Consider the following 23,909-nt stretch of genomic DNA (forward strand, 5'->3'; position numbering starts at 1 on the left):
CAGTCTTGGCTAGAGTTGGCTATTCTTCTATTTCTATTTTTTTTCATCGTTAAAAACTGTTGAACCTCGTTTTGTTTGCGTTGTCACGTTAAGCAGTCAATTATTATCTGTCCTTTTTTCTTTTCCATCGACCTCTTCAGAAATTCCGCTCATTTTCTGACGCCATTTTTTTTTGCTACGGGTGCACTTTGCTTTCTCGTTTAGCATCGCGTAGCCGAAAGTGTCACTCGGGATGCCGAAGCGCCCTCCCCGTAAGTTAACTTAACTTGTGCGTTTGGCAGGGGTATTAGTTATTTGAAGTAGTCCAAAATAATTTTTAGCTCCTATTATTTTGCAAAGACACACAATCATTGATGAAAAATTAATGTATTTCAATGAATCCAGTTTTTTGGACAGTAATGGGACAAGAACGAGTAGGAACTGGTGGCTGAAACTTCTCTCGGTATTAATGTCTCCTTTTCACTATCGCTGCACAAAAATTGCACCTCTAAACAAGTCAGAGGACTTTCAATTAGGTGTTGGAATCATTAGAAGTTTTAAAAGTTAGAAAAGAAGCGAATTTTGACTGTGATTTCAAACAAAACCTCTGCCTGTTTTCTTTAAAAGTTCCGTCGAAGACCATTGGTACCTACTAATTCTAGATTAATAAAAAAAATTGTGCATTATATTGGTTACAACTGTAATAAAAGGTCTTAATGCAGTCGATAATTTCAGTCATCATTACTGCGTTACGCCCGTTAAAAAGAGTAACGCTCACTAGTTCGACCTAAAACTGAGTTGATGTGGCTCTATGTTGCTTATAATATTGCCATGATCTCAGCATTTACCTCGTAAGAGATGTTTTGCTTGTTATCCCAGCTTTAGCTACATTCTAAGCTAATATAAGACTATTTTTTCACGATTTCTCCAGGTATCGCTAATGGCAGCAGCAACAAATATCATGTCCTTACTAACATAGAATGGTGAAATGTTGTTTCACTGTTTGGTGATTGTAAGTATTGGTCAGTTAGTAACATGCAGCCAGGGCTCACAGCCTCCTGCACTGAAGGCACCGCCCGCGTGAGATGGAAGACCCTTGCCTGCTCATTTGGACAATGAAGTTTACTAATACTACTTCCACTACGTTCCCGCTTTTTCTACTGCTTTCAGAACATACACCCCTCCTTCAGGACACGTTGAGTTGTCCGCCAAGAAGTTACACAGTTACTGCGTGTGTCATTGCCTCGAAACCAATTGTTTCGAGTCTTCTATCCAGTTTATTACCGCGTATGAACACATAATTGCATTTGACAGATCGCGCCCTTGGATAACATGCAAATGAGACGCAATCAGGTTGGGATCTAACTGTCCCACATCAAAACCCTTAGGCTCTTTTTTATGCGAAGCATATTGCTAGAGCTACCACTCACGCCGTCGCCGTGGGACCCCTAGCCGTGACACCACGTGACACCGTGACGTCACGCCACGTGACACCGTGACGTCACACCACGTGACATCGGATGAGAGAGCCGGCCTCCACCTCGCGCCGTCGCCGTGGGACCCCTAGCCGTCACACCCGCGCATTCCCGCGCATTTCGAACGCGCGTTCACACTCGGTGTAGGTGAAACGCTCGCTCCACCGGGCAGGCAGACGCGGCTTCCGTGGCAATCCAGGCGCTCACCCAACGCGCGTCTCGGGGTTAATCGGCGTTCCGCTGTAGCCATGCCGTTGTCTTCCCCCACGACGAAGGCTTCTAGTGGTTGTATTAAAATGACCAAGTATTCAACCAAGGAAAGCCATGTATTACCAAGCCTAGCCACTAATATGCTTCGCATTCCCCAGGCTTAGCCAAGCTGAGCCTCAGCAATTTTTTTGCCTCGCAGGGGAGATCGCCACACTCTACCATCATAGGACGGGCAATTGCCAGCACCAAAAGAACGACCCTGACCATTGTCGCTGGTGCCATGGCTTTTGCTCTCGTCTCCTTCATAATCTTCCTGGCCGTGTCAAGAGGGTTATCGCACACACGCGAATTCTGTAACACTGAAGACTGCGTTCGACACACGACGCTGCTCACCAAGTACCTGGACCCGAGTCGCGATCCTTGCGAGAACTTTAGCCACTACGTCTGCTCCGCATGGCACCCTTCATCCGACTACAGCGAGCAGGTCACGTCAGTTATGGACGGCCTGCAGTATTCCTGGTACAAGGACTTCAGGGACATCCTGCTGCAAGGAGCGCTCAAGATCCCTGCCGGAAAAAAACCGCTAGCAATGTATGACATGTGTACCACTGGCTACCAGTCAGGCGCTTCGCAGCTTGTCCCGTTCCTCGAGTTCCTCAAGAGGGGCGACCTGACCTGGCCGGAGCCCCCGGAGGAGCTCTTTGAGCCACTTTCCTTGATTGTCTACCTTGCTTACAAGTGGCAGTCGCCGTTCTGGATATCAGTGAGCGTCCTGGAGCCTACACCGTCGGGTCAGCACCGCATATTAGTGAGTCCAGGGTTGTACCTGCCCATGGTGCGCAAGCAGCACCATAGCGCCAAACTCAGCTACGTAAAATACTGGGAGCTGTATCTTCTCCACCTTTATCCAGACGTCGCCACACGACCTCCCATTAACATTACTGACGTCGAAAATATGCGGGACGTGGAGGGAGCAATCCTGGAAGCCATTTACTCGGTCATCAGCTCGGGGAAGATGCAGCCTGCCCTGTTCCCGTTCGGCGAGCTGAGCAAACATGTACCGATGGCCTCGTCGAGTGACTGGATGGGCGCGTTTCAACTTGGGCTCTCTCATAATCCGGACCTCACTCCTCAGGACTACCTTGTGGTCAGCGACATCGCGCTGATCAGAACATTAGCCCAGCTTTTGGTAAAGTACAATGCAAGGCAGCTGAACAGGCATCTGATTTGGCTTGTGGTGCAGTACCATTCCCCCCTCGCAGACTACGACTTCCTCAAGATCCACCACGGCAGTGATAGGAAAGCGGCAAAGTACCTACCAGCTTACTGCGCACACCGTGTAGAAGTCTCTTATAAAGTACTCGTTCTCGTCCTCGGCTTTTACTCCCTCTTCACGGGGCAGGACAAAAAGACCATCGATATCGGTTTCGATAGCCTTGTCACAGAGGCCGTGAAAAAGATCGACAGTTCCAAGTGGATGGACAAAGAAAGCAAGGTTCGTGCGTCCAGAAAGTTGACCACGGTGAAGAAGGCACTTTGGCCGCGGGAAGCTGTCCTGGACAAGGACGAACTCGAGACGATGCATGCCGACTTCCCTGGAAAGGCAGACTCTTTATTCCAGTTCTGGGCCTTGGCCAGTAGAGCCGCGCTGAGAGCTAACTGGACCCGCGAGTATATGGAAGCCTTCCGACTGCGATGGAACAACCTGCCGGGCTACGTCGGCTACGACTACGTCCTGAACAGCGTAGAACTGGCAATCGCCGTCGCTACGCCTCCCGCGTACTACAGGAATGGGACAAAAGCCATGCTGTACGGAGGGCTTCTGTTCTTAATGGCGATGCAGCTGGTGCGTGCCATAGACACTGAGGGTTTGAAGTGGACGCCATACGGAACTGAGGTCGATACCATCTTGACAGAGTCGACGCATGCCACGTTCCAGGAGAAGGCTAGCTGCAACAACGGTGCGGGAAACAGCAGCGTCTTTCCGGAGATACCCGCTCTAGAAATCACGTACTCTGCCCTCTTGAACTCTCATCTTCTTGAAGAAAGCAAAGCTTTGCCTCTGAGCCATGACCTGCCCGCTGACAAGGTATTCTTCATGACGGTGTGCTATCTCACGTGTGCCAAGCCATCTGGCCAGTATCCGCTTACGGCGGACTGCAACAAGTTGGTACAGAGTTCTGAATATTTCGCCGAAGCCTTCCAATGCCCGAAAGGATCCAAAATGAATCCGGAGAAGAAATGTTCCTTCTTTACATGACTTGTCAGGCACACTGGGCCGCACACACAGCAGGTGATTCGTTCACAATCAAGATACCTAATATTTTCATGAACGTTGATGTGATTTTCCTATTGTGGCAACATGTAGGGAAAGACCTTTCCTGGTTGGAAATCATTTAGCATGAACTTCCTCTTAAGAAATGTTGGGAATCTCTTAGCACTGGGTTTAGATACGGCATAGTTAGGTTATTATTTCTTTGAAGTTTTACGCTGCTGAATTTTCATCGTTTTGTGTAATTATGAAATCCACCCTGATCTTGTTTACACCGTGAGCGTAGTAGATTAACCCACGTCTGTGATATAACGCTAGATATCACAAAGCATCACTTTATAGGTCAAATATGATTCCTTATGTCTATGACGTAACGAAATAACTGCGACGTCCATCCTTGGTTCTAATTTCTAGTGTATTTTGGACAGGGTATTAGTAAACTACGCAACGCTCATTTTGCCAATGAATGTACTGATCTTGTAGGTTTCAGCGCCCGCTATTTTTGCTTGTATGTTTCGTTCACATGCAGAGTACTGAACTGACGAAATGGACTCTACACCTCGAACTGTAATTGCCCGCTCCGTTGTAAGAAACTGTTTTGTATTTGCTGTTGACGTGAACTTTTTCCTACTGGATTGATTGGAGCATCAAATGAGCTCTCCTCTTTTAGCTTGAAATTATAGTCGCGGGGCACACTACCGAACTGCTTTTTACTTTACCCTTTATGCAACTGTGCGTTGTTTACTTACAAATATGATTTGAAAATGAAATACAAGTGTGATTTTAAAGTGTTACCGTGCGAGTTACACTGCCTTCGAAGTAAATCACGGCTGCAAGTTAAGACACTGCTGTAGATACCCGATCATGAGAACGGCGTCTTTGTAAGCCTTACGAAGTGCAACTGCCGCGGATAAATACGACCACGGTAAAGGGAAGCATCGCCATTTAAGGAGCTAGAACAAGTGAAGCCTTCAAGTGTGCAGTTCTTTCACTGTAATTAATGGTGTGTAGTGTGTCAGAGCTCTGATCTTTTTTTCGGCAAATGTTGTTCGACCTCACATCGTGGAGTCATAGTGGCGCTGTCATACCAAGACCTCTTGCTCAAGAAAACTAACACCTTTCTGTCTGCTCTCCGCTTCATGAGTATTTTCTTATTGAGAATTCTTCCATGCGTCATTTGGGCTTCAAGTCTCGAATGAGAAGTGCCGATTTCAGCCGAACGTTTCGTGTTTGAGGAGCAAGCTCTTCCGATAATTTGGGCGGTACTCGCCAGCTCGCGGTTTGTGGCGTCACTAAAAGAAAAAACAGCGTATCCGCGAGGAGCTTGACGCTTGATTCCATTGCTCCGTAGGCACAGCAAAACTGGCTAAGCAGTGCCACTCTGCGGCGAAGGCTACGTGGAGGAGGTCACGTGGGAGCCATTCAACACAGACCGTTCGCAGCAAGCACAAGTAATCGGCCCCATATTGGAAACGTATTGGCAAAAGCCAGCCCTACACACTAAGACGTAATGTAGCCCATGTAGCCGATTAGTCTACCACTAAGACACCACGGTGAGTCCTGAAAAACCAAATTTTCCGTTCCCAAGCATTTGTGCCTTGAGACCGCTTGTCCCATACGATGACAACGAAGACCTTATTAACCTCTTTTTTCCTCTCTTTGCTCAATAGCTTACGAGAGCCTCGAATCTACAAGTTTCTGATGCCATAGGTAGCATAAGAGGGTTCTCGCACAGGTTCCACCCTCCCCGTTTGATCACGTTCCTACGAGGCACTCGTGGTAATACAGGACGTACTACGTCCGCCGCTATGCGCGAGGGTGGTGTCGGTGAGCGCTTTCAAGGCTTGGTTACACAACACATATATACCCCTCAAAGCAGAAGACTAGACAGCCGTCGCCATGGCTCAGTTGGTAGAGGACACACTCTAAGAACTGCTACTCCTGCATTAAGAGTAAAAGAGCCTCGCTACTCCTGCAGGTCTCAATCTACTCTCTCTACAAACGAGAAAGAGTGAAAGGTCCTGTTCACTCCTCTTGACAAAAGAGTAAAATGGCATTTCCACTCCTGCATACCCCAAGGGAGTTCAGTGCTTGTTTTACTCCTCCGCACTTACGGCCATACAATCGTAAGGGCGCGCTAGCTTCTCGGGGCCGGCCTGCCAGCCTGGATGCCGGCGTCAGAAAAATGCACTGGTATTGTTTGTTCACGACCAAAGCTCTGGGATAGAGTATCATTAGCCAATGTCGAGTTGTTGGTAGAAGCGATAACAGCCATACAAATTTCCTCCCATAGCCGCTTTGCTGCTGCTCTGGAGTTCGCCTGGCCTCTGCTATAGCTCCGCTCCTGAAGGGGTCGCGGAAACCGAGCATATATTTATTTCCCTATGACGCGGGGTTCAGAGTAAAATGGTGCCGAGGGTAGCACCTAAGTGCTGGCCAGTTTCGAAGCGCATTCAGCTACAGCATCTATGTGAAATCGGCTTGGTTTAGCGACGACAAGGGCAGCCAGCGAGCAGCGCACAGTTCGTCGCCCGGCGCGATCGCGGGCGGCGTCGTTGCCGAAAGCTCGGCTCGCTCAATGATTCGCTCCGTAGCTTGCGAATCGCGCACGCAAGGCTGGAAAATCGAGCAGCGACTGGCCTGCGATTGAGCGAGCCTTTATGCCCACGTTTGCAGCACAGGTGAACAAATTTAGCACACATGTATGCATGGAATATCGGCTGCGTTGCGGCGATTCCTAAGCTCGTCCTCGACGCCATCATCACCGTTCGGGTGGACCCGAACATATCTTTATTTCACTACGAGACATAGTTCACAATAAAATGTACTTACAATGCAAAGAGTAGCACCTCAGCGCTAGCCAGTTTCAAAGCGCTCTCAGCTCTGGCATCGAAGTGAAACCTCCTAGGCTTAGCTACGAATACGGCAGCCAGGGAGCAGGCCGAAGCTCGTCGCGCGGCGCGCTCGCGAGCAGCGTCATAGCTGAAAGCTCGGCTCGCTCACAGATTGGCTCAGAAACTTGCGAACTGTACTCGCAAGGCTGGCAAATCGAGCAGCTAGCGGCTGGCCTGCGACTGAGCGCACGTTCGCAGTACAGGTGAACAACAATTAGCGCACGAATGCTTGGGATACCGGCTGCGTTGCGGCCACGTTAAGGCGATTCTTAAGCTCGTCCTCGACGCCATCGTCACCGTACGTGACACACAGGCTGAGAACTTGAATTCGAGTACGTGCTAAAGTAAGCTGCTCGTATTTCTCGGAACAATCTGAACTCGAAAAGACAGTTGCTTCTGTTGGCTTCCATGCATGTGGGCTCTTGCTAGTGAAAGTACACTCGAACAGGATGCGGCGAGTTCTGGCCGCTGTTGCATATAAGCTAAAGTGTGAAGCAAGTATCGTCGTAGTTCCGTAACGCAGTTGATATCACAGTAATCCGCTTGTACGGGTCACATTTAAGCTCTGTTTCATGTAGATCTCCGTCGACCATGCCAGTGTCGCGTAGAGTAATGCATCGCAGCTGCTCTTTGTCCTACCGCTCGCGTCGAACATATCCTTGATATGGACCAGTTTGCGATACGGTGCGTTTCTTTGCCTTTTTTGTCGCATTTAAGGGATTTTCGCTGCCGTCAATCGAAATTGAATTCCGTCAACAGCGGCGTCTGCGCCGTCGTCTGCTAGGACACCCGGGGATGGGATCACAGGATCGCAGCTTCTACAAACGACATGTCAGCAAAAGTATCTAAAAGCGCTTTGGTATTCGCATTTAATAAAGAAATAAAATGAAAAAATATAATTTGTTTTTGTTGCGAACACAATTCAAATATTAGTAATAAAAAAAGCGCATTTATAGGTTTTTTCAACGAAGCAAAACTGCAGCCGTCGTCACGTTTTGTGTTATTTGGGTTTTCGTAGCATTGTTTGAGTGCTCGTGCGGTGGACGTGTATGAAGAACGCAAGTGTGTTTTGGAAACCAACGAGAATTACGCCCTGTCAACACTGGTGATTTTGAACGGGTAAAGCCCTGAAGAAAGGTAGCGCTACGACTTCTTGTCATCTGGAGAGGCAACGAAGAAGAATGTGCGGTTTTGCTAAGCCTTGATGAGCCGTCTGAACGGTGAGTCCCGTGTACGTTTCTTTACTTCTGATCTCTATTCGCACGCGTTATTAGTGTGCGCCTATATAGGGATGGCAGTGCAGGCAGTCTGCGTGCGGTTGCCTCAGCTATAATGCGTTAACGCCGATTCACACGACGGTCCGTTCGCCCGCTGCCCGCGCTCTACGTATTCATGCGTCACCACATTGAGAGGCGCGCTGTCGGCCGCGGCAGCGGGCGAACGGAAAATCGTGTGAATCGGCCTTTACCAGAAAAGAACGGGCGTATAGGCCGCATGGCAACTGTTGTTCCATAGTCTATCTGCGTTTAGTACTCGGGTGCCGCGGTAAATAAAAATGTCACCAGTTATCACAACAGAGTTATGCGGTCGCTTGCTAGCGCTGCGAAAAACTACAATGTTTCCTACATTCCAATAGCATAGATTTGTGCTACATAGGAAAGGATGATGAGCGTGCAGTGCCACGTTAGAGAGCGCTCTTGCTAGGCTAGCTGCGGACAGACAAGGGAACTGACAACGGTCGAGTTGCCTCGCGGCTGGTGCCCGTCGGATTGATTTGTGCTACTTAGAAGATGACGATGAGCGGCAGTGCCGCGCGACAGAGCACTCGCGCTAGGCCAGCTGCCAACAGACAGTGCTCAGTGTGTGTACTCGTCGGATTAGTGCTTACGCCTTAATATTTGTCATACAATTTTTTCGGGGACAATGATCGCGTGTGAAAGGCTGGGGCATATTCCTTGCCTAGTCATTTGTAAATTTTTATCTGTGCTTCCCCATGGAACAGAATTTGACACAGTATTATGTCAAAGTTAGATCGTTCTTGCGTCTGCCCTGAGGTGTAGGTGTCGATGCTTCCTCGCCTTCAGATTTTGAGAACTGTTTGGGATGCAACTGCGCACTTATTTAGGATTTCAAGTTTTTTGCTATATCCCTCGTTTGTGCGGCCCGCTTTCAAGTCGTTCGCTATATCGGTGATGGTTTGTTATTGATTTTCACTTTCTCTTATTTATTCTTGGTTGACTGCCACCAGCTGTGCTGCCGGCGATTCTCCGCGCTCGGAACTATTCCCAGGCACGAGACCCTACCCACAAACCTCCCTGCACTACACTCACCAGTTTTCTTCGGTATTTTTTTCCCTTGCTCTTACTTGCATTGCCACTAGGCAGTTTTTATTTCTGTGCAGATTTGTTAAATGCAATACCAATTTTCGTTTCATGCTGTGATGTGAGATATCGTGCTTCTTGCTAATGAATGCATGCCTTTTCCATCCTCTCATCATTTGTGCAAAGCAGACGGGTCTACTGGTCGCTACGTTCAATTTAAAAATACCTTCGGTGCTGCTGCAAAGCACCCTAGTAGTAATAATTAAATCCTGTGCATGCTATATTCGAATAGTTACGCTCTTTTCATCATGCATAAAAATAGTGGTATTCCAGCCTGCTCATCTTTCTATGCGGGTGTGACAGTCATGTAAATCTACTGAAAAAATGTATATCGGTGCATCACATACAATCTGTTCATTTCTTTTGTCATGGGCCCTCTCATTGCTTTTTGTGTTCCTATGTTAATACCTTATTTTAATTTATGAAGCAGTAGACAATTTCTTCTCTTGTCATTCATGACATTGTTATGGCCACTGACAACAGTTGCTCTGACATATTTATTTGCAGTTGCCAGCTGCCAGTATCTACTGGGCCATTCGTGCTTCCAGCTTTTGGCTGTGCTCTCTCTCCTCAGCTGTTTGTGGTAGGTATTGTTTTCCAGTGATGCATACCTTACCTGCCTATTTAGAAAAATTTCGTAGACATAGGCTCACAGCCGGGTTTAGAAATGCATGCAGAGCTCTACGTGCATTTAGCAGCAGTACCTCCCTGTATAATCACATGAATCTGATTCTGAATTACATGAATGTAATTGCATGATCTGTATGAAATAGTCGCTCATGAAGCTTTTGACTGCTGCTGTTAACATAATGGAGTTTACACTGCTTCAGGTGCAGTGACTATTTCACACATGTTGCCTCTTATGCATATGTGCCCTCTGAAAGGGCGAACATATTCCTTTATCCCTTTAAAAAACATTGTGTTCTATCATGATGCTTTACCGGTATTTCTGGTGTATAGACCAAAATGTCACTCAGTATTGTAACATGAAGCGGGAACTCAGTTTGTCCAATGTTTTAGAGGTAACATGAAGCGGGAACTGAGTTTGTCCAATGTTTTAGGGGTCCTAAAACATTGGACCAACACAGTTCCCACTCGAGTTATTGATCACTTCGCTCTCGCCCTACCATAAGCTTGCCGTCCAGGTTGGACAAATTGGTAGAGCGACTGCTCCAGTGAAGTGGTGGTTCTGAGTTTTAACACCGGACCAGGACGAATCTTTCTTTAACTACGAAGTTTCTGTGAAAGCTGTATAGCTTTCCTTTGTAGCCATTTGGCTGTGCTCGAGTGGATGTCAATGAGCAATTACTCCTTAATACAGATCTTTTGTCAACGCCAAACTGATTCAGTAGCAACAAATAGTAGAAGGGTAAAAGCACGCTGCTCCCAAAAATTCGTTAAGCATGTTATAAAATGTATGCTGTATTGTTTTAACTGCTGCAAAGAAATAACGGTGATGTTAGATGCCCAGCCCCTATTAGGTAAACATAGCTCGCAATTAACACAGTGGATGGAAAAGAAATATGGACTTCAACCCTCACGACGACCCTCACGCCAGTAAGACAAAAAGTGCCAGTGTTGCCATACTTGAGAGCTTTGCTCTTTAAAAGTGCAGTAGACTGCTACTCAAAGTTGACAAAAAAATGCGTCTCGTTTTCTGCATGTGCATTCCACAGTGCTGGTGCCATTTTCACTGGCCATTGACATTCAGTCGCATGATGTGCACCCCGCTCCTCGAGTTGATTTTGTTTGTCTTGTGAACCTGCCGTCAAAATCAGTGCAGGATAATGCTTCCCCAGTTGATCTGCAGTTAACCTTGTCCTTTGCCAGCTGCTGTCACCCTTTCTCCACAGAGAAGGGCGGTGGGAGTCCAAGCCAGGTGGAGTTGAAATATTTGACTAGTAGTGGACAGGGATCCTGCGGTTTGTTGAGGACACAGGCAAATTGGAGACTTATGGAAGAATTTTTTTTACCAGCCAAGGAAGACGCATACAGAAGATTCGTTGTCTGTGTTTCACAACTGAAAGTTCTAAATGCGTGCAAAAGTGTATCGTGCATTCGCACGTATTTTGAGAACTCAATTTTTGCAGCGTTAGGTTTTCGGAATTGGAGCTGTAGCATTGCCGCCAGAGAATCCCGCTCGTTAACAAAGCGCACACTTATTTGCTAGGTATATATTCGGTATACCGCAACCAGTACACGTCACTGTTTGGAAGGTTCTGTCGCGAAATTTCTGATTGTGCAAGGTAGCTTTTCTTTTAAATTCAAGCGCTCTCTATTTGCTTTTTCCTGTGCATATTCATCGGTCGTTTCAATTCGGAAGCGTTGGTGCTGCAAGACGTGCATACGGAAGCTACGTTTGTGCACAAAGCTCCTGAATTTTTGAAAGCGCAGCTCTGACAGTTCTCGTTGTCATAAATAAGTACAAAGCAGCCTAATCTTTTTGGACACACCATTTCATGCTCTTAGCTGTTTCTGAGAAACAGGCTGCCTTTTTTTCTTTTTGGTGTGAAACATTCCTAACAACTTCTTTATTTCTCCGTGCACAGATAGCCTATGCATACACGGGCAGCTTGATTGCAATATTTAGGGCAATATTTATAACAGGTGCAGTGAGCCTTGGTGCATGTGGACAGAAATTAAGCTAGGGTGGGGTGGGGTATTTTCGCACAGGGTAATGTTATGCGGAGGGTTTGGCGTATTGAAACTGAGTCTTTCTGAGCTCTTATTAGACGTCCCAGCACCAGGACAGTAGTTGAGGCTTTTCTTCTTTGTTGTCTAGTCAATGGTTTCCATCACATAAAATAGCCTTAATTCTAGCTATCCCGTGGCCGTCTAACAGAACGATGCAGATATACTGAAGTGATCAGTGTTGCATAAAAGTAGTGAGAACATTGCAAATGCAAGACAACTTCATTGGTTTGCAGTGCACTAACGTGGCAGTCATAGAGAATTACATTTGCAAATCTAAATTGTGCATAATAGTATGAACTGGCACGTAATGTGCGAAGTAATCACAGTTATCTCGTTCATGCCAAATGCTAGTGTCAAACATTGTCAGTATTGCATATTTATAAAGAGCAGACATGCTGCGCCTAACTTGTCGTTGGATAGACTTTATTACTATGAAAGCAAAAAGTTTACACATGGCTGTCGTGTTCTTGCGTGGGAAGTAGTATTACCTTAAATGATTATAATAATAATAATAATAATAATAATACTTTATTGCGCCATATATTTAAAAAAACGTACAGAAATCCGGCCTGCCAAAGCCTCATAGGGCTTGAGCGGCAGAGCCCGACAGGCAGCGGAACCGCGCAGACATACACACAGGCAAAAAAAAAAATACATTCAAAATAACGGACATCAAATTAGTATGACGGTGAGAACAAAATAGACACAAGACTCATGTTACATGAAGGAAAAAAAAAATCCTCATCAAATTAAATCGCAAGGAAGAAAAACCAAAGTGGCATGACAATACCTCAGATCAGTGCAATAAATACATCAGAAACCAATGAAATCACAAGATTTACTTGACAGGTGGTAAAGCACATGCATGATGTCGTAAACCCTCTAATTAATGTATCGCAGCATCTTTTTTATTTTGTATTTAGTTTTTGCCCGGCGAACACTTGGAGGTAACCTGTTAAAGTGAAAGGGAACGTAATAATCTCTTACCCGCCTTCCATATCTTGTAGACCGTCGGGGAATACAAAAAGGTTCCTTCGGTCGAAGAGACCTTGTGGGAACATACGGAATCTTATAGTCACTAAGCCAAAAATGTTTAAGGACGATCGTTTCCATCAAAAGGTGATCAAAATCAGGTAGAGAAAATACCTTAAAGAGATCAGAATTGGAGGGAAGGCCTAAATCATAGCCGATATTTTTTAATAAAGATCGTAGGAGAGAATTAATCCTGCACTTCCAGCGAACTGCACAGTGACCATAAATCGTTATGCCATAGCGCAGTATGCTATAACCAAGGGCGTTTACGATAACTTTGCGTATTGAAAGCGGCATGTAGTACCTGATGTTGTAAAGCACACAGGAGACGGTTCGGAGCTTTTTACAAACGTGGGACAAGTGATCATTCCATGAAAGAGCACTGTCAAAGTATAATCCTAGGTATTTCACTGTATTTGTATAGCTCAAGGGTACACATTGACATTGGGAACAATCAGATCCGTGCAAGAAAAGGTGATGGTTTAAATCTACCTTCTTCATCGGGCTGTGAAAGCATATAAGCTGAGTCTTAGAGCTGTTAACTTTAATTAGGTTGTTTGAGAACCAGTCCATAGAAATTATTGCTGCAGCTTGAAGAGAAGAAATTGAGTCAGAGTAGTTCGGTGACTGGGTTACAAGTACAGTATCGTCAGCGTACTGGTACAGGCCTACAGGAAGAAAGTCTGAAAGGTCATTCACGTAGACGTTAAATAACAGGGGACTAATTATAGAACCTTGCGGGACGCCAGCTTTAATTACTAACAAGCGCTCTTTGCCCGGCCAATGGAGATATATTGCGTTCTCTGCAGTAAAAAATTTTCCAAAAGCGAAAGAAACGCTCCACGGAAGCCTAACTTGGACAGTTTACACAATAACACACTGTGACACACGCTGTCAAAAGCCTTGCTGACATCCAGAAACAGTGCACACACCACTTGGTTACGTTCAAAAGATCGATTTAACATGTCATAAAAATCCTCCAAAAGCATTTCCGTCCCTTTACCTTGTACAAAACCATATTGACACGGTGACAGGATTTTGTGCTTATCTAAAAAACTTGTCATTGTAAACAGCAGATGTTTTTCTAATATTTGAGTCAAACAGGGCAAGACTGAAATAGGACGATAATTCTCATACCTATTACGTGCACCACCTTTGTGAATTGGGGTAACTATAGCCGCTTTCATGTTCACCGGGATCATGCCGCTTGAGATAATGCTGTTGAACAGCGAAAGCAACACGCCTTTAAGTATGTCGAACAAGGTTCTCAAATCATCAACTGAAATGCCATCTATTCCCACAGATCTATTGCGTTTAAGACCAAAAATAATTGAACAGAGGTCATCCTCACTTAGCAAAGGTAGGTGTGCAGATTCAACTGTGCTGTTCTTCAGAGTACAAAATAAGGGATTCTGTTGCGCACTGCCCGAAACTTGCGAGAAGAACCTGTTGAATTCATTAGCTATTTTTTCTTCATCAGTGCCGAAATACGACACAAAATCTTTGCCATCATTGCCACGCCTTTTGACACCTCGTAGATTGTTAATCAAAGACCACGTTTTTCTGGTATCAGAGCCTGCATTCTTGAACTTGTTACGAAAATGTACTCTTTTAGCCTGACGAATCATTGCGTTTACTTTATTTCTTGCAACCTTAAACTTGGACCGTAGCAGGATAGATGCAGGTGCCCTTTTCGACTGGGCCCAGAGCAAATCTTTTTCTTTTATAGCTGATAGTATATTTAAGGTCATCCATGAGTTTTCTTTATTGCGCTGCCTGATTTCAACCACGCGAGTAGCCGCTTTCTTAAACTCTTGTAATAGCTCAACAAGCTTATCATAAATGTCTTTCGGGGGCACGTTTTCCAAGAACACTTCCCAATCGTATTCCGATGCCAGTCGGTAAAAGATTTTGGGATCGCAGATGGAAATTTCTTTTTTACCGCTATCTGCTGTTGGAGGGTTCGATTTCCGGGCTAAAGAACAACAGACAAAGTAGTGGTCTGACAGCTTTGCTTCGACGATAGCAGATTGTAGGGCACAATTCGGAGCTCTTATATTTATGTGGTCGATGCAAGAGACGACAAGTTGCCCTGACAGAAATTCTTCTCGCGTAGCTTTCTGGATAGTTGGTTGCAGTCCCCATTTTGATAACAGATCAAGATAATCTGAGACCAGAGCCCTAGAAGGGCGAAAGGTATCTATGTTAACATCGCCTATAACACAGATATAATCTTCATGCGAGTGGGCTGAGAGGGCGTTGTCAAGTTCGGCCAAAAAGAGCCTGCCATTGAAGCAGGGGGGTCGGTATACTGAAAAGAGTATCAGAGAGAGAGCTGGCGTGCTCAAACGCAATGCTACTACTTCTGCTTGCTGGAAGTCAGAATTTAGCTCTGTGACAGTCCTACTGTCTCTCACAAAAACTGCGACGCCACCCCCTTTTCTAGCAGGTCGGGTACAGGAAATTGCTTGGTAACCTGGTATTGCATACTGATTGAAAATATCGGCTGAAATATTGATTTCCGTCAGTACAAATACGTCAAATGCACAACGAGAAGGTGAAGTTAGTGCCATGAATTCATCCCAGTGCTTTCGGATACTGCGGATATTAACGTGCGTCACGCAAAAAGCAGGTTGTGCGTCACTTGTGAAAAATTTTGTTACTTCGGAAAATGTTGTACATGCAAGGAATTCGAGATCACCCATGCTCAGCAGATCTTATCCAGGTCCGACATCTTCTCAATGCGGATAACTGTCTTCACTTCTTCTGATTTCTTGGCCAGAACTTTGCCGTTACGTGTCCAAACAAATTTGTACTGCTTTTCTTTTCCCTTAGACCTGGCCAATCGGAAAAGCTCCTTGTTTGTCCGTGTCAAATTTTCGTTGAAATACAGCCGAGGGTGAGACTCATCCGTAGGTAAATCTCGAAGCTTTTTCCGTAGAGCAAGCCATACTTCTTTAGACGCCACGTCACGCATCTGAACAAGGATAGGGGGAGACGAACTGTCCTTTTTCGGCAGTCTGTGTATTGAAGCGACTGTATTCGCTTCAAATTCTGGAAACTCTAGTGTCTGAGCTAGATCGCCCATGAAAGAAACCAAATTCTCATTAGGGTTGGTTGGGAGGCCATGTATTTCAAAGTTGCATCGCCTGCTGTACTGTTCAAGATCATTAACTGCGCACCTTGATTGATCCAGCAGCTCAGCTTGAGCGACAACAGTCTCAGAAAGTGATTCCACTCGGGCATGTAGCTGGGTTAACTCAGCTTGGTTCGCTTCTAGGGTAGACATGACACAGTCATATTTATTAGAAAGGAACTCAATTGACGTTTGGATTTCAGTGACGGTTTCAGCCATCTTTTCACCTGTTGCCTTAAATTGGAGCAGTTCCTCCACTTTAGTTGTGAGAGCTTCAACCGTAACTCTCAGTTGGTCAAGTTTGCTGTTAACTGCAGAGAATTCATGACCAAAAGAAACGTCACTATCATCCGAGTCTGAGTGATTGCTTGCACTGGATTAGCATGATGGGCATGTCCAGGTTTCACGCTTAGCAGTCGACATTTTTGAAAAAGCATTTTTCGTGATAGCAGAACAGCTCTTTCCAAAGTGGTAGCTACTTTTGGTACGAGAACAAGTCAAACACTTTCCGTCCACGGGTTTGGAACAAGCAGAGCATGTAACAGGCATTTTTGCAGTCAGCGGCGAAAAAAATATACAATATATCCAGTTTCAGCAATTGGCAAATCAAACTCACCTGCCAAGAGCGAGAAGCAGGGTTAGACAAAGAAGCGGATTGCCGCTGACTGCGATGATGCCTGGGTGTTGACGGTTTATATAGCTGTTGGCAGACACCACGTGATCCTCCACCCGGCTTCTTGCATCCGGGTACTTTGGGCTTGTCGGCTGCACGTGGATGATAACCGACCAGGTGGACGCATGCGCAACGGGACAGTCCTAGTGGCAGCGTCCGAGATCGCCATGCGGGCGCAGCCGCCCCTTGAAGATCGCGGTACACCTGATCGGCCTGCCAAGAGCGAGAAGCAGGGTTAGACAAAGAAGCGGATTGCCGCTGACTGCGATGATGCCTGGGTGTTGACGGTTTATATAGCTGTTGGCAGACACCACGTGATCCTCCACCCGGCTTCTTGCATCCGGGTACTTTGGGCTTGTCGGCTGCACGTGGATGATAACCGACCAGGTGGACGCATGCGCAACGGGACAGTCCTAGTGGCAGCGTCCGAGAAGATCGCGGTACACCTGATCGGCCTGCCAAGAGCGAGAAGCAGGGTTAGACAAAGAAGCGGATTGCCGCTGACTGCGATGATGCCTGGGTGTTGACGGTTTATATAGCTGTTGGCAGACACCACGTGATCCTCCACCCGGCTTCTTGCATCCGGGTACTTTGGGCTTGTCGGCTGCACGTGGATGATAACCGACCAGGTGGACGCATGCGCAACGGGCCAGTCCTAGTAGCAGCGTCCGAGATCGCCGTGCGGGCGCAGCCGCCCCTTGAAGATCGCGATACACCTGATCGGCCTGCCAAGAGCGAGAAGCAGGGTTAGACAAAGAATCGGATTGCCGCTGACTGAGTATAAACACCAGATTTTTGGTTATGTGTGTTCTTTGTAGCGACGTGCTGGGCATTCGTATACATAGAATTGCTGCATAGTATTCGTCTCCAATCGCTAAATAATTACAACCAGATTTCTTTTCTTCCCTGTTTCAATAGCATAGCAATTGCTATGACATCAATGTTCAGTATAGGTTATGGAAGGCACAAAAAGCTACGATATCGCTACTTCATCGTTTTAATTAGTTACAATGCTAAAGCCAGCCTGCCTTAAGAGTCTGAATCACAATGAATGACGAAGCCGCAATTGCAGTTTTCCTCATGCCTCCCCTGGCTTATACTGACCTTTGATGCCATTGCCATTGCTCAGTTTTTAAAAGTGAAGCAGGAGAGAGAAGATATTTAATTACAAATTATTTAGCAGTCATAGGCGAATACTGTGTGGTTATCCGTGCGTAGTAATGCCTTATGCATCATTAAAAACAAAAAAAAAAAATGTGCAACTGAAATTTGCTCGGCTGCTGACCCAAAAGACGCGGGTTCGATCCCGGCCGCGGCGGCTGGAATTTCTTTGGAGGAGAAATTCTAGAGGCCTGTGTACTGTGCGATGTCAGTGCACGTTAAAGAACCCCAGGTGGTCGAAATTTCCGGAGCCCTTCACTACGGCGTCTCTCATAGCCTGGGTCGCTTTGGGACGTTAAACCCCATAAACCAACCCAAACCAAACTGAAATTTGTTGTCTGCCTCTTTGAGATGAAAAATTTTGAATTTTTCCTTCACTATCTTAGAGCATGAAATTCAGTTAATGGTGTCTGAGAAACAGGAATTGCAACAGCCATTTCTCTTCAGCAAGAAAACTGTCATTGGTTTAAGTGTTTTCCCGATTCAAGGTTACCCTATATTTTAAACTGCACAATGTATTATGTGGCAAGAAACCGTCAAGCACAATAGGTGTGGTTTTAGAAATGACTGGAAGTGATAAGGGAATACATTTACTTAGAGCAGGTAGTGACCGCTGATCCGGATCATGAAGGGTAATAACTAGAGGAATATGAATGGGGTGGAGTGCATATGGCAGGTTCTCTCAGATCATGAATGGCAGTTTTTCAATACCCCTCAAGAGAAAAGTATACAACAGCTGTATCCTACCGGTATTCACCTATGGGGCAGAAACGTGGAGGCTAACGAAGAGGGTTCAGCTTAAGTTAAGGACAACGCAACGAGCTATGGAAATAAAAATGATAGGCGTAACGTTAAGAGATCGGAAGCGGGTGGAGTGGGTGAGGGAACAAACGCGGGTTGAAGACATCCTAGTCGAAATCAGGAGAAAAAAGGGTGCTTGGGCAGGGCATGTAAGACGAAGGCAAGATAATCGCTGGTCCTTAAGGGTAACGGAGTGGATTCCAAGAGAAGGCAAGCGTAGCAGGAAGCAGCAAAAAGTTCCATGGGCGGAGGTTTGCAGGAACACGGTGGACATAGCTGGCGAAGGACAGAGTTAATTGGAGAACATGGGAGAGGCCTTTGCCTTGCAGTGGGCGTAGTCAGGCTGATCATGATACTTGCAGAAGAGCTTGCTCATGTTAAAATTTTCATTTGGTAAATATGTGCTTGTTTTACATGCACACAGCTTTTGAAAGGACTAGCATAGTGATAATTGTATTGGGCTTCATAAAATTGTAGCTCTGAATGAAGGTTTGCAATGAAAGGTGTCTGCACTTGGTCACAATATAGGTACACACTAGTAGCGACATGACACACACGATCAGTACATTCTAGTTGTATTCTTTCTTTTTTTCATGGGGTTATATGCAGGATAGTATGAAAAGGGCATTGGAATTGACTCTTACTTGCATTATTTTCATTCATGTTTGCAGGCACCCGGAGAAATGCACGCATAGCCAAAGCTCCTTCACTCAGCCGAGCAAGCTACGGCATCATCCAGCATCTTAGTTTCTTTTGAGCGCTTACAGCTCACTGTGGTGGATTTGGTAGATGGGTTTACTTTGCTTTTGGCAGTGTTCTTGGCATTTAATGTCAAGTACACCCCAAAAACAAAGCGGGCTTGTCTGCTGCTTGAGACACTAATGGGGTTTGATCCTAGCGAGCGCCTCCCGAGCGTGTTTTGGGCAGCCACAGCAATCACAGCAATGACTTGAGAAATAAAAGTTATCAGTGTTGTACATTTGTGTCATTATTTCTTGAACCATTGTTATTCCCAACGCAGACAGAGCACCATACTAATGTGCAAACTGTAGTGTAGCCATAAAGTAGTTGTATGAGCAAAAATTATTCTACTCAAAGATTATAATCCCTTTTGCTCACTACTCTTTTCTAGATGTAGCGCAGGTGGATCCTGCAAAACATATGACCAACTTGCTCTGAAGAATGTGAAATAAGAAAATTAGTAGGATACATTGAAAACACGCGAAACTCCCTTTGAAGGAGTAAAATAAGATCTGGGCTGATACTTCTTGAAGGAGTATAGTCACTCTAACAAACAGAGTCCTGGAACTCTACCTGAAAGAGTAGTAGGATGCTGTTTCAATGTGGTAGCTTTACTCCCTCGGAGGAGCGCCTGTACTCTATTGCGGTAGTAGGACAGTACTCCATGAGTAGGTGTTCAATCACTCTTTGTCCAGAGGGAGTAATTTTATTCTGGAAAAAGGAGTGGAATATGGGACAAGCAAATACTCCTCCAAAGTGTGTTCTGGGCACTCCTCTGCACTCCTTTAGTTCTAAGAGTGCAGGACGCAAAATTCAGAGGTCGTTGGTTCGGATCCCACGGGCGGTATGTGTTTTTTTTCTTCTGCTCTCTTATCTATTTCTTAAGCCCATAAAATAATTGTGCTATTAATTTCTAATTATTCAACACCGCTAATTAAAAAGAAAGTCCCCTCCGCTTCTTCGTTTCGATGACTGTTGTCTACCGTCATGTATGTTATGTAGCGTCATGTAAGGAGCCCACCATTTTGCCTTCCCTTGTCTGCCTTACTGAAGCTAAATCGAAGGCTGATCAAATCTGGATAAAATTTGGTTTCCTTCCCACTGCTTCCGAAAGAGAATTGCCGTGACCAACTTTGAAATCGACGTAACTTTATACTGGTACATACGCAACTACGCTCTGCGTTTATTTAACGCCACCTACCTTTTAAACTAAGCAGTTGTTACTTGCAATACGGCTAGCTACATTTCTCAGCCTAGACGAACTCTGCAGCTTTCAGGAGCGGAGGCTCCGGTTTAAACAAGTCATCGCACCCCACCGCAGCTGCGAGTTTATTATGAGCGGCCAAGCTGCTGCTTTGTTTCTATTTTCGCCAGTTCATCGCAGCAGCTGCAGCGTTAAGAGGACTGGAAACGGGCTGTAGAGAGATTACGAAGTCTGGGGAGAACCCTTTCTTCAGAACAGCCTGGGGCAAGCTAGCTGCTCGAAATGTAGCGAGCAGCGTTATTTGTGTGCGATAGGCTATTCGTTTTCGATACTTCGGGAGGGCCAGCTTTTCCCATCTTATCAACATCTCTTTTTGCGGTAAAGAAGCATTTTCCAAGGTTATCATTACTTAGATAACCTGTGCCACAATGAATGAAAACGTCTGCTTCCGATATCTCCGACTCGTTCACTGGACCACGTGGGTTGGAATGGTCTCCTACGCTTTCTACAGCGTCGTGCAGAAGAGAGGTAAACGCTTGCCGACACGCGGGTTTCTTTGAAGAGGGCAGTTTTGAGAGAAGGTCTAACTGATTATTTTAAAAGTTCTGCGGGCAATGTTCAGTGAGTTTTCATTGTGTGCTTAATCTTTCATATATAATGGCATTCAAAGATGGTGTATCTTATTGAGATTTCGCAATACCTTATTTTCAAGGAGCGCATAAGTTATCGACGGGCTCCCCACCAGCTATGATGAACTTAGCCACGGGTGTACTGGTTTTCCTACGCCGTAGTCCAACAATGTGGGCGGCTCTTGACTATACCGACAGCGCATCGGTTTGGTAAACTGCTCGTCAGACTCTTTCTTTGTCTTGGAAAGCAAACGCAAGTTCGATGCGGTTGGGCACAAACTATAATGTCAAGGTGAGGTTGAACCACCATGCTAGTTTCAAGCATGCGTTCGCAAGTGCACCAATGATTGAAGACCAGATTTCAGACATTGATACATGATCAAAGAGTAATACGCTCTTGTGAAAGAAGACATTCTAAACTTGCATTTCTATCTAACAGGCTCAAGGAATCGATGTAATAATTAACGTTATATTGTGCCTTATAACGTGTTAGTACTTGGTTCAGAGCAGCAGTAAAGAAACCACTTCGGTTTGAATTCACATCATATGGATCACTTTTCACCCTTCGACTCGTGTTACCTTGGACGCCCTGTGGATCCTCTTTGTAGGTGATACACGAAATAGACGACATTAAGGCACCCCCTTCCCCCCTTTGCCAAATGTAACCAAGCAACACGGTTTTGCTTCTCAAAAGTATAACGGAGCATTCACGGGACCCGTAAAGGCCAAAATGAGTCAAAACGTGAGGACATGAGTTTACCTTGCTTTACAAATATTCAGAGCTTAAGGGCTGACGTAAGTGCTTCGCTACGCGGCTAAGAAACAAACCACTCTTGCCCTGTTACTTTTGGCAAAGACGGCGCGTTGTTGGACGAGATGATGACTGAACATTACGAGGGGCTAGGCTAGAGCTTAGGGGCTGCCGTAAGGGCTTGGCTACGCGGCTAAGAAACAAACCACTATTGCCGGTTACTTTTGGGAAAGACTGTACGCTGTTGGACGAGATGATAACCGAACATTACGAGGGTCTAGGCTAGAGCTTAAGGGCTGCTCTAAGTGCTTGGCTACGGGGCTAAGAAACAAACCACTATTGCTCAGTTACTTTTGGCAAAGACTGTACGTTGTTGGACGAGATGATGACTGAACATTACGAGGGGCTAGGCTAGAGCTTAGGGGCTGCCGTAAGGGCTTGGCTACGCGGCTAAGAAACAAACCACTATTGCCCTGTTACTTTTGGCAAAGACGGCGCGTTGTTGGACGAGATGATGACTGAACATTACGAGGGGCTAGGCTAGAGCTTAGGGGCTGCCGTAAGGGCTTGGCTACGCGGCTAAGAAACAAACCACTATTGCCCTGTTACTTTTGGCAAAGACGGCGCGTTGTTGGACGAGATGATGACTGAACATTACGAGGGGCTAGGCTAGAGCTTAGGGGCTGCCGTAAGGGCTTGGCTACGCGGCTAAGAAACAAACCACTATTGCCCTGTTACTTTTGGCAAAGACGGCGCGTTGTTGGACGAGATGATGACTGAACATTACGAGGGGCTAGGCTAGAGCTTAGGGGCTGCCGTAAGGGCTTGGCTACGCGGCTAAGAAACAAACCACTATTGCCGGTTACTTTTGGGAAAGACTGTACGCTGTTGGACGAGATGATAACCGAACATTACGAGGGTCTAGGCTAGAGCTTAAGGGCTGCTCTAAGTGCTTGGCTACGGGGCTAAGAAACAAACCACTATTGCTCAGTTACTTTTGGCAAAGACTGTACGTTGTTGGACGAGATGATGACTGAACATTACGAGGGGCTAGGCTAGAGCTTAGGGGCTGCCGTAAGGGCTTGGCTACGCGGCTAAGAAACAAACCACTATTGCCCTGTTACTTTTGGCAAAGACGGCGCGTTGTTGGACGAGATGATGACTGAACATTACGAGGGGCTAGGCTAGAGCTTAGGGGCTGCCGTAAGGGCTTGGCTACGCGGCTAAGAAACAAACCACTCTTGCCCTGTTACTTTTGGCAAAGACGGCGCGTTGTTGGACGAGATGATGACTGAACATTACGAGGGGCTAGGCTAGAGCTTAGGGGCTGCCGTAAGGGCTTGGCTACGCGGCTAAGAAACAAACCACTATTGCCGGTTACTTTTGGGAAAGACTGTACGCTGTTGGACGAGATGATAACCGAACATTACGAGGGTCTAGGCTAGAGCTTAAGGGCTGCTCTAAGTGCTTGGCTACGGGGCTAAGAAACAAACCACTATTGCTCAGTTACTTTTGGCAAAGACGGCACGTTGTTGGACGAGATGAGGACTGAACATTACGAGGGGCTAGGCTAGAGCTTAAGGGCTACCGTAAGTGCTTGGCTACGCGGCTAAAAAACAAAACATTATTGCTCGGTTACTTTTCGAAAAGACTGTACGTTGTTGGACGAGATGATGACTGAACATTACGAGGGACTGGGCTGCAAAAGGAACGGGACAGAAGAGAACAGAAAGTAAAAGCAAGGCTAAACGGAGAACAGAGCTAGTCAGTGCTCGTGTGTCTGGTCTCTTCTGTTTCGTACCTTTTACGCGGTATTCCTTCGTAAGGCAGTAGACTGTGCTGAGCGTTTTCCCTGGATAATGAAGCGGAGAATTCG

The 23,909-nt window shown here is 46.0% G+C and overlaps 1 protein-coding gene and 1 long non-coding RNA gene across 6 annotated transcripts in view; both read left to right on the plus strand.

Annotated features, from left to right (window-relative positions):
* Nucleotides 1-5,281, plus strand: part of LOC149331666 (endothelin-converting enzyme 1-like) — a 51,887-nt gene extending 46,606 nt beyond the window's left edge. For all 5 annotated transcript variants that reach the window (XM_089556797.1, XM_089556796.1, XM_089556798.1 and 2 more), the window contains one exon: nucleotides 1,864-5,281. In XM_089556797.1, coding sequence (XP_089412923.1) covers nucleotides 1,864-3,924 — 2,061 coding nt within the window. In that variant the 3' untranslated portion in view covers nucleotides 3,925-5,281. The remainder of the gene's footprint in view (nucleotides 1-1,863) is intronic.
* Nucleotides 5,282-5,446: 165 nt separating this feature from the next.
* LOC149331668 (uncharacterized) lies at nucleotides 5,447-19,685 on the plus strand. The gene is made up of 4 exons (XR_016285092.1): nucleotides 5,447-8,050; nucleotides 9,079-9,172; nucleotides 9,719-9,794; nucleotides 19,380-19,685. It is a non-coding gene; the product is annotated as an uncharacterized LOC149331668 (long non-coding RNA).
* The last annotated feature ends 4,224 nt before the right edge of the window (nucleotides 19,686-23,909 follow it).

Source organism: Amblyomma mixtum, chromosome 8, assembly GCF_055824585.1.
Source record: "Amblyomma mixtum isolate Tamu chromosome 8, ASM5582458v1, whole genome shotgun sequence".
NCBI classification, from domain to species: Eukaryota; Metazoa; Arthropoda; class Arachnida; order Ixodida; family Ixodidae; genus Amblyomma; species Amblyomma mixtum.